The sequence below is a fragment of the Bos javanicus genome, chromosome 8, assembly GCF_032452875.1.
Source record: "Bos javanicus breed banteng chromosome 8, ARS-OSU_banteng_1.0, whole genome shotgun sequence".
NCBI classification, from domain to species: domain Eukaryota; kingdom Metazoa; phylum Chordata; class Mammalia; order Artiodactyla; family Bovidae; genus Bos; species Bos javanicus.
Window position 1 is genome coordinate 101754046 of NC_083875.1, and position 14013 is coordinate 101768058.

The 14013-nt window shown below is 38.2% G+C and overlaps 1 protein-coding gene and 1 long non-coding RNA gene across 2 annotated transcripts in view; one reads left to right on the forward strand and one right to left on the reverse strand.

Annotated features, from left to right (window-relative positions):
• Positions 1-14013, reverse strand: part of SHOC1 (shortage in chiasmata 1) — an 82413-nt gene that overhangs the window by 32380 nt on the left and 36020 nt on the right. Inside the window, 5 exon segments of the mRNA XM_061426487.1 lie at positions 596-668; positions 5544-5722; positions 10827-10931; positions 11568-11744; positions 12733-12858. Coding sequence (XP_061282471.1) covers positions 596-668; positions 5544-5722; positions 10827-10931; positions 11568-11744; positions 12733-12858 — 660 coding nt within the window.
• LOC133253159 (uncharacterized) overlaps positions 1-14013 on the forward strand; it is a 101607-nt gene that overhangs the window by 28489 nt on the left and 59105 nt on the right. The window lies entirely within an intron of this gene.

Below are 14013 nucleotides of genomic sequence, written 5' to 3' on the forward strand. Positions count from 1 at the left end.
GAGGGGGCAGTAGTTGGTGTAGAAGAGTTGAAAAATGACCCTGGAGCAAGAGAGATCAGATCAGATCAGATCAGATCAGTCGCTCAGTCGTGTCCAACTCTTTGCGACCCCATGAATCGCAGCATGCCAGGCCTCCTGGAGAAGGGAATGGCAAACCACTTCAGTATTCTTGCCTTGAGAACCCCATGGAACAAGAGAGACCTAGGTTCAAATCCTGATTCCTTCACTTAACTTGTGATTTTGGCATGATACATCAACTTTATGAATTTTAGTTTCTTCATTTGTAAAAGCTGCCTTAATGAAACCTACTCATAGGTTTGTAAATAGTCTGTATTATTAGTAACTTTAACAATAAAAGGTATCAACTGGTAATAATAATCATAATATATATATAAGTACATTATAGTATATTTACATTTCAGATTTACAGTCCACATTGATTTAAACACTGATTAGATCCCACCAAACTATATATTTTAAAGTATGAATTTTATAGTATGTTACTAATATCTTAATTAAAAACTTGGCTAGATCAATACATTTTTATATGTTCAAGCATTTGTTATTAAATTAAGCAAAATTTAAAACTCCCTACCTTCTATTTTGTTAAGGATTTTAATGAGTAAATGTTTTTCTCCATCTGAATCCATTCTTATTATAACCAGCACCTGATCAAAAATAAGAATTTCATATATATCTGAATGATTATGCTTTGTAATATTCTTTTGCTACAGTGACAAAAATAACAAGCAACTGGTTACATGAAACTAATGACAATAAGTTGGCAAAGTAAATATTTGCATTGTAAAAGATAGCATTGCTTAAACACAAAGGAATACACTCTGGGAAGATCAAATGGATGTGAGAGTTGGACTATAAAGAAAGCTGAGCGCCGAAGAATTGATGCTTTTGAACTGCGGTGTTGGAGAAGACTCTTGAGGGTCCCTTGGATGGCGAGATCCAACCAGTCCATCCTAAAGGAGATCAGTCCTGGGTATTCATTGGAAGGACTGATGCTGAAGCTGAAACTCCAGTACTTGGCCACCTGATGCGAAGAACTGACTCATTTGAAAAGACCGTGATGCTGGGAAAGTTTGAAGGTGGAAGGAGAAGGGGACGACAGAGGATGAGATGGTTGGATGGCATCACCGACTCAATGGACATGAGTTTGAGTAAACCCTAAGAGTTGGTGATGGACAGGGAGGCCTGGCGTGCTGCAGTCCATGGGGTCGCAAAGAGTCGGACACGACTGAGCAACTGAACTGAACTGAACTGAAGATAAAATGTCAATGAGGAAAACATTTGGGGGCAGGGCATTCTTAGCATTCTTCAAGAATTCTAATATAGATGACTATATAAGTAGCCTCTGCCCATATTGTAAGTGCTAAATTTAACCCACACAGGTTTGAATTGCTCTTGTTTTTAAACGCATCCAGCCACTTTGTGTCTTTAGACTGGTGAACTCACTCCATTTACACGTAGGGTGATTACTGATACATGGGGACTTAGTACTGCCATTCTAGCTTTTGTTTTCTGGTTGTTTTATGTTTCCATTGTTTCTTCATGTTTCATTTTGGTTTGGTGGTTTTCTATAATGTTTTCTTCAGTTTCCTCTTCCTTATGTTTTGTGTCTCCATTCTAGATTTATGCTTGGTGATTACCATGATGTTTGTGTAAGATATGTCATGGGTACTATTTTACATAGTACTTTTTCTGCTGATAGCATCTTATCTTCATTTGCCTATATGGATTCTGTTCTTCTTCCCCTTTTGCTTTTGTTTTCTCAAATTCATTCCTTTTTATATTCTGTTTGTTACCAAATTGAAGTAGCTATTGTTTTTTTCTGATATTTTCCCTTTTAACCATTATGTTATATAAAGTATTTAAAAACCTATTCTGATATACAGTTGCAATTTTCTAATTGTTTGTCTGTTTATCACCTTACTCAAAGTTTTGTGTACTTCTGCCTTTTGTTTCTGATAGAAGAGGTCCTTTCAATATTTCTTGTAAGGCAGGCCAGGTGTTGATGAAATCCCTCAGCTTTTGTTTGTATGCTGCTAAGTCGCTTCAGTCGTGTCCTACTCTGTGCAACCCCACAGACGGCTGCCCACCAGGCTCCTGTGTCCCTGGGATTCTCCAGGCAAGAATATTGGAGTGGGTTGCCATTTCCTTCTCCAATGCATTCGTGCATGCTACGTCACTTCAGTCGTATCCGACTCTGTGCGACCCTATGGACAGCAGCCCTCCAGGCTCCACTGTCCATAGGATTCTCCAGGCAAGAATATTGAAGTAGGTTGCCATTTCCTTCTCCCTTATGGGAAAGCCCTTATTTATCCTTTATATCTGAATGATAAATTTGTTGGATAAAGTATTCTTGGAGGCCAGTTTTTATCTTTCAGTATTTTGAGGCTGTTATTCTACTTCTTCCTGGTCTGTGGAGTTTCTGCTAAGAAATCTGCTGATAGCTAATAGGGATTCCTTTGTGGGTTGCCATTCTTTTCTCACTGCTGCATTTAAAATTCCTTTTCATTGACTTTTGACAGTATCTTGGAGAAGATCCTTTTGCATTGAGGTAATTAGGTATTCTCTTGGCTTCATGGACTTGTATACCCAGTTCCTTCCCCAAGTTTGGGAAGTCTTCAGCTGTTATTCTTTTAAATAAACACTCTGCTACCTTCTGTATTTCTTCTTCTTCTTCTCAGATAATTGTTTGTTTTTTTAAAAAATACTCAGCTGCATAAGTTGTTTATATATTTTGGAGATTAATCCCTTGTCAGTCACTTCATTTGCAAATATTTTCTCCCATTCTGTGGAATTTCTTTTTATTTTTAGTTTCCTTAGGTGTGTAAAAGCATCTAAGTTTAATTAGATTCCATTTATTTTTGTTTTTATTTTCATCACTCTGGGAGGTGGCTCAGAAAAGATCTTGCTGTGATTTATGTCAGAATGTTCCGCCTATGTTTTCCTCTAAGATTTTTATAGTTTCCAGCCTTACGTTTAGGTGTTTAATCCATTTTCAGTTTATTTTTGTATATGGTGTTCAGTTCAGTTCAGTTTAGTCATTCAGTCGTGTCTGACTCTTTGCGACCCCATGGACTGCAGCACGCCAGGCTTCCCTGTCCATCACCAATTCCCAGAGCTTACTCAAACTCATGTCCATTGAGTTGGTGATGCAATCCAACCATCTCTTTCTCTATACAGTGTTAGGAGTGTTCTAATTTCATTCTTTTACATGTAGCTGTCCAGTTTTTCTAGCTCCACTTATTGAAGAGGCTGTCATTTCTCTATTGTATATAGAAGTCTTTCTCTTATTTTCCAGCAGGTGGCACTACAGCACAAGTTTTTTCGTTTCCCTTAGCGACTGAAGCAACTTGGCAGCAGCAGCAGCAGAGAGGGAAAGTTATGACCAAGCTAGACATATTGTGCACTGGGATGACCTGGAGGGATGATACCGGGAGGGAGGTGGGAGGGGGGTTCAGGATGGGGAACACGTGTACGCCCATGGTGGATTCATGTTCATGTGTGGCAGAACCATTACAATATTGTAAAGTAAAAAAATAATAAATAAAAATTTTAAAGCAGAGACATTACTTTGCTCTGTCTAGTCAAGGCTATGGTTTTTCCAGTGGTCATGTATGCATGTGAGAGTTGGACTGTGAAGAAAGCTGAGCGCCGAAGAATTGATGCTTTTGAACTGTGGTGTTGGAGAAGGCTCTTGACAGTCCCTTGGACTGCAAGGAGATCCAACCAGTCCATTCTAAAGGAGATCAGTCCTGGGTGTTCTTTGGAAGGACTGATGCTGAAGCTGAAACTCCAATACTTTGGCCACCTCATGCGAAGAATTGACTCATTGGAAAAGACTCTGATGCTGGTTGGCATTGGGGACAGGAGGAGATGGCTGGATGGCATCACCAACTCGATGGACATGAGTTTGAGTAAACTCCAGGAGTTGGTGATGGACAGGGAGGTCTGGCGTGATGCGATTCATGGGGTTGCAAAGAGTCGGACACACCTGAGCGACTGAACTGAGCTGACCCTGCAATGTCTATGTCAGAGCTGTCACCCAGTGCGTTTGTTATCACTGCTTGTGCCTCTAGGGTTGTTGATGCCTTGCTGTTTCTGGTGTTACTGCTGTCACTGCCTGCGGTACTAGGATGGTGGTCTCTCTGGTATCCCCTGAGTCACACGCTCTGCCACTGCAGGAGGAGGGGGAAGACCAGGAGGAGGAACCGGGGTCATGTGCGCCTCTGCCTTGTCTGATATTCGCAGGTTTCTGGGCTCACCCACTGCAGGTGGAGGACGGGGCGTCAGAGTTGTGGGTGGCTCTGCAGCTAGCTGGAGGTACAGGGCCACAGGCCTCACTGCCCCTGCTGCCCAGTTATCTGAGGCTGTGGGTGCCACCGCAAGTCTAGGCTGGAGTCAGGTGCGGTGCCTCCCTTGCTGCTGCAGTCTTCTTGGGGCCTGTGGGCTCGGCTGCCATGGTTCAGGGACTACAATTGCAGGCACTGCCTATGCTGATCCTCCAGTTCTACCCCTTCCATGTGTTCCATTGCGCCCACCTTAGATGTGCAGGTGTGTGGAACTCTTTAGTGTCCTGGTGTGTTGGGCAGAGGCCCAGTTGTTGAGTTGTGGATGTTTTCCTGGTTGTAGATTGAAGGGGAGAGACAAAGAGAGCATCTTGTCCTGCCATGATGCTATCACTCCCAATTTTAAATTTCTGGTTGTTGTTCAGTGGCTAGGTCGTGTCTGACTCTTTGTGACTGCGTGGACTGCCACACTCCCAGTTTCCCTGTCCTTCACTGTCTCCCAGTTTGCACAAATTCATGTCCACTGAGTTGGTTATGCTATCCAATAACCACAGGTTTGGGGATATAGAGATACAGTAGTGATGTACAGGAAAATGAAGGAAAAGGCCAAATTTGTTTTCAGATTTAGTGTAAAGTTTTTTTTTTAATATTTATTTTTTAATTGAAGGATGATTGCTTTACAGAATTTTGGCGTTTTCTGTCAAATATCAACATGAATCAGCCATATGTAGATGTTTTACTGCTTGAAAAGATTTTTTAAGGTATTTTTTCTTAAATCTTTATTTATGCAAAGTTTTTGTCCAATGCTTGAGGCAGAGTGGGCAAAAACTCCCAATATAATCCAAGAAATAAACAAAGTGCTTTAAAGAAGAATTATGGAAGATTATGGCTCAATATCTAAAAATTAATTATCAGGGGTCTGTGTTAGGTATATGTTCATGAACTTACAAGCAGAAAACAAAATTTTTGAGATTTGAAGGACTAATCAATCCATAGAAAGCTATGTATAATAAAAATGAAAGTATTTTTTAAATTCAAGACATATGAATAGTGACACAAATGATCCTTTTTCTGGGTTTGATTCTGTCTGACGAACTTACTTAGGGAGAAAACTGTCAAGGGACCAAATTGTATATACTACATTATTTCATAATTTCAAATTAAATGCAACATTTTATCTTACATACAATTCTTATATGAGCTGATTGTTGTAATCTGCTTTATTTCAATACTTACCTTGATTTGCTGTTCATTTTGCATCCAATGTAGTATCTGGCATTGCAATTCTCTTATCTTATAGTTGATTTCAGGCTTTTTCCCCCTTATAAACTGTACTATCTCCAGTTGTCGCCAAATGTCATACAAACAGGAACCAAAAACACTTTTGTAGATATCTTTTGCATTTGACAAATATCCTGTTAAAAACAAAAGTAGGAAAAAAAGCATGTCTTTTTGTTCTTTTAGAAACTCCATGGTAAAAATCTAAAAGGGAAGTAAGGGTCATAGCAGAGACAGTTACATTTTCCTTTACTGGGCTTCCCTGGTGGCTTGGATGGTAAAGAATCTGAACACATTGCAGGAGACCCAGGTTCAATCTCTGGGTCGGAATGATCCCCTTAAAATTAAGCAAAGCTGAGAAATGCATACCAAATGTCTGTTTTTAAGCTATGTAATACCAATATCACTGGATACACTCTACGAATTCTTTGAATATTCCCCATCCTTTTCTGCTTTTTAACTTATTAAATGCTACTGCCTTCTTCTTAAACCCTAGAATCTACACTTACTTGCCAAGAAGTCCTGTGGTAATACATTTCACTGAGAGTTTCTTGTTATGGCATCGACACAGCTTTTGCACTTGATTTCTGGTTATTTGTGTATATGGCTTAACAACCTCATTAGTCTATAAGCTCTCATAATCCATATTTATAGATGATAATTAATTTATGTAGCTGCTAAAACAGCAGTGCCTAAATTCAAACTCTCTAAAAGCAACTGTAAACACAGAGTCTTGAGACCTATCCTTGAAAGTTCATATTCAAGAAATCTAGATTAAGTCTCAGGGGTTCCTATGTCTAAAGACTTCTCCTAGCAATTCTGCTACACAATGAATTTTGTGAATTACTGGAGTAGAGACCTGGCAGAGTAACTTATGTAGATCAGCTATTCAGTGAATATTTGGGCAATAAATATAATAATAAATAAAAAGTATAATGCTCATGTTCTCATTTTTATATTGTGTACATATTCTAATTTTATATTAATACAGCTAGAATAATGGGCAATTTAGAGGTTGACTTATGTTCTTTCTGCTTCCTAATCTCAAAGCTTCCCACTGATTCTCCGTACTGCCAGTAGATGTAACCTGAAAGAAAAACTTAGTCCAGTCGCTTCCCTGTTCCAGTGGTTCCCTATCATTTACAGAATAGTGACTGAAGTCTTTTTTGTAGCTAAAAAGGCTTTTCATGATTTGGCTCTTTCTTATTTCTTGTGGCTTAGCTCTCATGGTTTTCCACCTTGTACTCTTCAATTTAGCCACATGGAACTGTTTGTCACACACTCACTGAATCATTTTTCTGGGCTCTTAATTCTGCCAACAATACCTTTTCATACTTTATTTACTTGGCAAACTCTTACTCATTTACAGAAAATGTTCCCCTTGAAAGCGTAACAGTCACCACCATCCTTTGTGCTGTTACTATGTATCTCTATTACAGTACCCATTACACAATACCACATTTATTTCTGGGTTAAAGCCCAGAAGTGAAACGTTAAACCTTTAACCCTAAAACTCATTACTTTGCTAGCTTGGGAGAGACACACAAACTGGAAGTTGAGGGAAAATACAGAATCTGGGTCCAGGGTAGGCAGCCAGACCATATGGACCTTTCTTCTGCTGCCACTATTCACAGAAGAAGAAAGGAGGTCAACCTAACTTGCTCTTTGATTTTGAGAGGTTTAGAAGAGTGAGAAAGCCTTCCACTAAAAATATCCAAGCCAGCAAGGTTATTCATCATGGCTTGGTAGCTAGGGTTTAAGAAGTTACATTTTTCCAACAAAGATTTTACTTTTATGAGTATTCCTCAAGGTAGCCAAATAGTAATGTCAAAGTTTGATTTAGTAAATGCATTTCTTTGAGTAACAAAAAAAATTCAAGAGTATATAGCTCTCAATGGTCTCATATAATCTTAAGGCAAAATGTAGAGTACTTAAAGGTGAATACACTTTAATCAACCCTCCATAAATCTTATTTCTCTAATTCAAGATTTTGCTAAGTATTGAGCAGGTTCCAAAATCACTGCAGATGGTGACTGCAGCCATGAAATTAAAAGACACTTGCTCCTTGGAAGGAAAGTTACGACCAACCTAGATAGCATGTTAAAAAGCAGAGACATTACTTTTTCAACAAAGGTCTGTCTAGTCAAGGCTATGGTTTTTCCAGTAGTCATGTGTGGATGTGAGAGTTGGACTATAAAGAAAGCTGAGTGCCGAAGAATTGATGCTTTTGAACTGTAGCGTTGGAGAAGACTCTTGAGAGTCCCTTGGACTGCAAGGAGATCCAACCAGTCCATCCTAAAGGAGATAGGTCCTGGGGGTTCATTGGAAGGACTGATGTTGAAGCTGAAACTACAATACTTTGGCCACCTCATGCAAAGAGCTGACTCATTGGAAAAGACCCTGATGCTGGGAAAGATTGAGGGCAGGAAGAGAAGGGGACGACAGAGGATGAGATGGTTGGATGGCATCACCAACTCAATGGTCATGGGTTTGGGTAAACTCTGGGTGTTGGTGATGGACAGGGAGGCCTGGCATGCTGCAGTTCATGGAGTTGCAAAGAGTCGGATGCGACTGAGCGACTGAACTGTACTGAGCAGGAGTGAGCCACAACTGTACTCTCCCTGTGTGCTGGCATGCTAAGTCGCTTCAGTTGTGTCTGACTCTTTGCTACCCTATAGACTGTAGCCCACCAGGCTCCTCTGTCTGTGGGGATTCTCCAAGCAAGAATACTGGAATGGGTTGCCATGCCTTTCCCTGTACTCTCCCTGGGAGCCCAGATATTCTAGATTCTGATATTCTGTCTTACTATTTTGCTTTAACAGTTAGCCTAGTTGTTGGTAAGACTGACAATCTTTTATGGAAGCTGAAAAGTATAACGAAGACAGGAGACTAAACAGAACAGCATGTGACACTATGCCATTATATTAGTTTCAGGTCCTGTAAACTAGGGCTATCGTTGTCTGATAATAGAGACAAGACAACTTGACCCAGCATCAACATTCAAATGCTTTACCTGGAGAAGAAAGGGAGAGTGTCATGTTGGGCTTTCTAAAGGTTATTGTTGTTCAGTCACTAAGTTACATCTGACTTTGCAACTCCATGGACTGCAGTATGCCAGGCTCCTCTGTCCTCCACTATCTTCCAAAGTTTGCTCAAATTCATGTCTGTTGATTTAGTGATGTTATCTAACCATCTCATACTCTCCCTTCTCCTCCTGCCCTCAATCTTTCCCAGCACTAGGGTCTTTTCCAATGAGTCAGCTCTTTGCATCAGTTGGCTAAAGTATTGGAGCTTCGGCTTCAGTATCAGTCCTTCCAATGAACATTCAAGGTTGATTCTCTTTAGGATTGACTGGTTTGATCTCCTTGCAGTCCAAGGAACTCTTAAGAGTCTTCTCCAGCACCGCAATTCAAAAACATCGCTTCTTCAGCACTCAACCTTCTTTATGGACCAACTCTCACATCCATACATGACTACTAGAAAAACCATAGCTTTGACTATGCAGAATTTTGTTGGCAAAGTGATGTCTCTGTTTTTTAATATGCTGTTTAGGTTTGTCATAGCTTTCCTTCCAAGGAGCAAGCACTTTTTAATTTCATGGCTGCAGTCACCATGTGCAGTGATTTTGGAACCCAAGAAAGTAAAATCTGTCACTGCTTCCACTTTTTCCCCTTTTATTTCCTATGAAGTGATGGGACCCGTTGTCATGGTCTTAGTTTTTTTAATGTTGAATTTCAAGCCAGCTTTTTCACTCTCCTCTATTACCCTCATCAAGAGGTTCTTTAGTTCCTGCTCACTTTCTGCCATTAAAATGGTATCATCTGCATATCTGAGGTTGTGGATATTTCTCCCAGCAATCTTGACTCCAGCTTGTGATTCATCCAGCCTAGCAATTTGCATGATGTACTCTGGATAAAAGTTAAATAATCAGGGTGACAATACACAGCCTTGTCGTACTCTTTTCTCAGTTTTGAACCTGTCAGTTGTTCCATGTAAGGCTCTAACTCTTTTTTTACATTAATTAATTAATTTTAATTGGAGGCTAATTACGTTGCAATATTGTAGTGATTTGCCATACATTGACATGAATCAGCCACGGGTGTACATGTGTTCCCCATCCTGAACCCCTCTCCCCCGTCCCTCCCCATCCCATCCCTCAGGGTCATCCCAGTGCACCGGCCCTGAGCACCCTGTTTCTTGACTCGCATACAGGTTTCTCAGAAGACAGGTAAGATGGTCTGGTACTCCCATCTCTTTAAGAATTTTCCACAGTTTGTTGTACTAATATAATATTTGGGCAAGTATTATAACTCCCAGTATTGTAGAGGGAGTACAATTATAACTTGCTGCTGCCCAATACTTAACAAAACCTTGGTTTAAAGAATACTATTTGTCTGGGTCATATATAAGAGAAAATGTCTGGGTTACAGATCAGAGAAAAATTATTTTCACGTTATGTATAATGGTTTTTTGGGGGGGTACAGAGGGCCATACTGCAGGGCATGTGCATGTAGGATTCTAGCTCCCCCAACTAGGTATTGAACCTGTGCCCCCTTGCAGCTGAAGCACAGAGTCTCAACCATTGCACCGCCAAATGGATTCTAGAAACTTAAGTTATAAAACATAATCCTATAAATACATCATTACTAAACAAGTCCAAACAGCTTGCAGTAAGGGGTCTAGAGAGCAGTAATGTAGTTAGATAGATACTTTAAGGATTTTAATAGTTTAGAAAAATTTTCCAAAATCTTTAAAATTTTCAATACATTCAAAATAGGTTGATTTTTAATATTGAAGTAATTCATATCCTAATTTACATGCACAAGTGAAAATAATTGCAAAAGATCTTAGTATTAATAATTTAGCTATATTTCATCTAGCAAAGATTCAAAGTCACAAACATTCAATGAAGATCTAAAATGAATATGGCAAAGTGTCATCGTACATTAAAAAGCAAGGGTATGATAATAATTACACAATCAAATCTATTAAGAGTCTATAATTCAGGCCTAGAATAGAGAATCCTAAACCTATTTTTCTAGGTGATGGTAGTTGTTATAAGAAAATTTCTTTTAAAGAACATAAAGAGAATTAAATATATAATCCATTATATTTTGTCAAGATGTATATAATGTTTAATGTAGAATAAAGAAGCTACATAATTTCTTACAAAGCATATTTTTCAGAAAAGTAAACATTTTAATAAGAAGAAAAGAGGAAATAAAAAATTTTCACACCAACCCAATGCTGTGTCCAAGTTACAGGTTAAAAGGACATCTCTAATTGTTACCAAAAGATGTAAGAGAGCAGCATACTTGAATGTCATTTCTCTTTCCTCATTTTTACCTAGGTAAGCAAAAACATATTTAAAATAGGATATCCATTAGAATTCTAGGCTATATATCAGAATGCTTAATAATAATAAATGCTATTTATTATTGTGTGCTTATTAGGTGCCAAGCTGTATATAATCTGTTTATTTCATTGAACTTATAACAATAACCCTATTAGACAAGTTCATTATGATTTTCATTTTATGGATGAGAAAACAGTCTTAACATATTTAAGTAGCTGCCCAAGGTCAATAAGAACAGTTATGGGTAGTATATCCTAGATACCAGTTTCCCCCACTATCTGAAAACAGAGCATTCCTATGAAAACTTTCATAAGCTGAAATGGAGTAAAGAAGCAAATACCGTTTTTCATACAAATGAAAATCCCCTTTGATTTCTTTCAGTTAGTGAAAACATATACTTATGCAGGTCTTTCATAAAATCAAAGTGGCATAGTGCAAACATGAAAATCAGGGAATATTTGTATTTTTTTACCTTTTTATCCTTGCTTAGCTGATATTCCAGCATTGGATTGTGGGTGCCATATGCTGGACTATAGTTATGCCTCCATCTGTGACTAATTTCTGCATTTTCTAATAATCCATAAATTCATATTCTTTTAAATTGTGTGACTTTTATTTGCACTCACCTTGATAAATAGCATCACTTATTATTTTTTCTTGTTCTTTCAAGAGGAACCTTGTTTGGTCAAAACTGACAGTGGCAAATTTCCAGTTAGCAGCAGGAAGAGTACAGAGGCACACAAGTTTTTCTAAGATAGGAGAAGCTGCTGCTTCCAGGAGACTATATGCTTGGCACTGGCTATCTGCAAAAATGAAAACATTAAAGGTAGTGTTTTTGTAAGGATGGTATGTTCTTTTTGACAAACCAATTATTCATGGTACTTCATGGAAACCTGAACTCCATCCAAATTCCCATGAGTTAAAAATCATGAGATTGTATAATAGCTTATTTTAGGGTATTTATTCTAAATAAACTAGCAACAACAAAACAAAACACCTCTGTAGAATAAGTATAATGTTATGGCTATCCTGTTATTTAAATTAATTTGGCAGGGAAGGTATGAGGAGCCATATAAAGAGAATCACATACTATTTTTTATTTTCCCTCCACTATTAGCTTATAAACTTAAGCTGAACACATTTATAACAGTGACAAATTATTTTTAGTTTTCACTAGATCAGTATTTAAAGATTTGTATTATCATATAAAGGTCATAAATGAAATTTAACTAAAAGACGAAATGATACTAAAGAACTAGCATCTATTTCCTTATTGATTTTCACAGTGAGCATGGTGTTCTTAAGCAGGCTGTTCTTTGGGAGTCAGTGTAAAGAACAGTTTTCTTTACAGCAGAACAAATCATTTTAATCAGTATAGGAATCAATAAAACCACCCTGATGGTGGGTAAGAGAACAGAGAGAGCAACCATTAATGGTTTATTTTTCCAGAGTGGGCAGAAGAGTCAGAGTTTGAGGAGCTGCAGTTTGCTCCTCTCTGGTGAATGCAGGAAATCAGCAAGTTAAATGAAAGAAGAAATAATACTTAGTGGACCAGAGTAGGGCAAGTTAGGGAGGGCAGAGGCAGTAAATAAGGCATTCTGAGTTTGGAAATAACTTGAAAGTAAGACTCGAACGAAGAAATATCTGAAACAAGTGAAGAAAATTACATGGAAAACAAGGTATATTCCAGACACCTAAATTTTAGAAACACATTACCATCTTGAAACATTTTAATATATGAGCTTTCAAATTTACTTAATTTGAGGGCATTTAAAAAAGCATAATATATACCTGATGCTGGAATTTCGATGACATTATCTGCTCTCCTTTCCTGATTTGTTTTCTCTAGGGTTTTATTATTACAAACAATAGGGCTTTCTTCTTGAAGAGTCAAAGAAACTTCTTCGTTTTGAAGTTCTAATGAAAACATTAATTTGCATTGTTCAGGGCAACTTAATGTTGATTAAAATGCTTTCTTGTAATACGATCTTAACTGTTAAAGTTCTTTGAAATGTATCAGTATTAAACTGAACCACTATCCTGGTCAATGGCCTTAACATGGTGCTGGGTAGGAAGCTGAATGGTAATAAAGGAAAGAACTTTGGCATCAAATCAGAGTTTCAATCCCAATTCTGATGAGGCCTCAGTTTTCTCATGTGTAAAATATGGATTAATATATCTACTACGAATATTGTTATAAGGTGTTATAAACACCAAGGACAGTTCCTGACATCTAAGAGGCACATTCCATTCTACTTCATTTCTCTGTGACTGTCCACATACCCCTCCTCTGCTACTAATCCTCTCCTAGGCCCCCAAACCCTACCTGTCTCCATCCTTTCTTAATAAGATCACTTCTTACTTTGTTGTTGTTCAGTTGCTAAGTCAACACTCAACTCATTTCTTAGTACTTACCTTTTAGTTCTCAGGCATTTTCTATAACAGGCCTTATGTAACTGCGCACTCTACTTCCAAGCCAGCAAAGTGCCTCTCCTTTTTGTTTCCTCAGCACTCGGCATACTCTCCTGGCACTGACAACGTTGTACTGAAATTATCTGCAAGTCTAGTACACTCTATTATACTGGAAGCTTCTCAAGGTCAGTGACAGTATCATATTTTTCTCTAAAAAGTGATTTAGTGCCTGGCACACAATGTTCAGTAACTCTACTTTTCTTCTATGAGCTTTAAATACACAGTAGAAAAAAAAAATAGAGTAAAATATCCTAAACTAGATTGTTATTATTTGCAAGTATAAATAATGTAAGTAGCTTGATTATTAATAATGATTAAATAATCATTATTAGAGTTTTTGAGGGGGCCTAATAAATTCTAATGTTCTTCTCTGCCCTGGTAAAATAAGAAATAAAAACACATACCAAAACATTACCTCTGATATTGAAACTAAGTTGGAGAAAGAAGCTTGGTCTGAGAGTCAGGTGAGCTTGTTAAATAAACACCTGAATTCGGCAGAGTACCTTCCCTGCCCCAGATTATACTGGACGGGCCAGGGTTCTGCACGGCTGTGGACCTGCTTGGAAAAGATGCATGACACAGAGAAGCAGACGAGAAGGC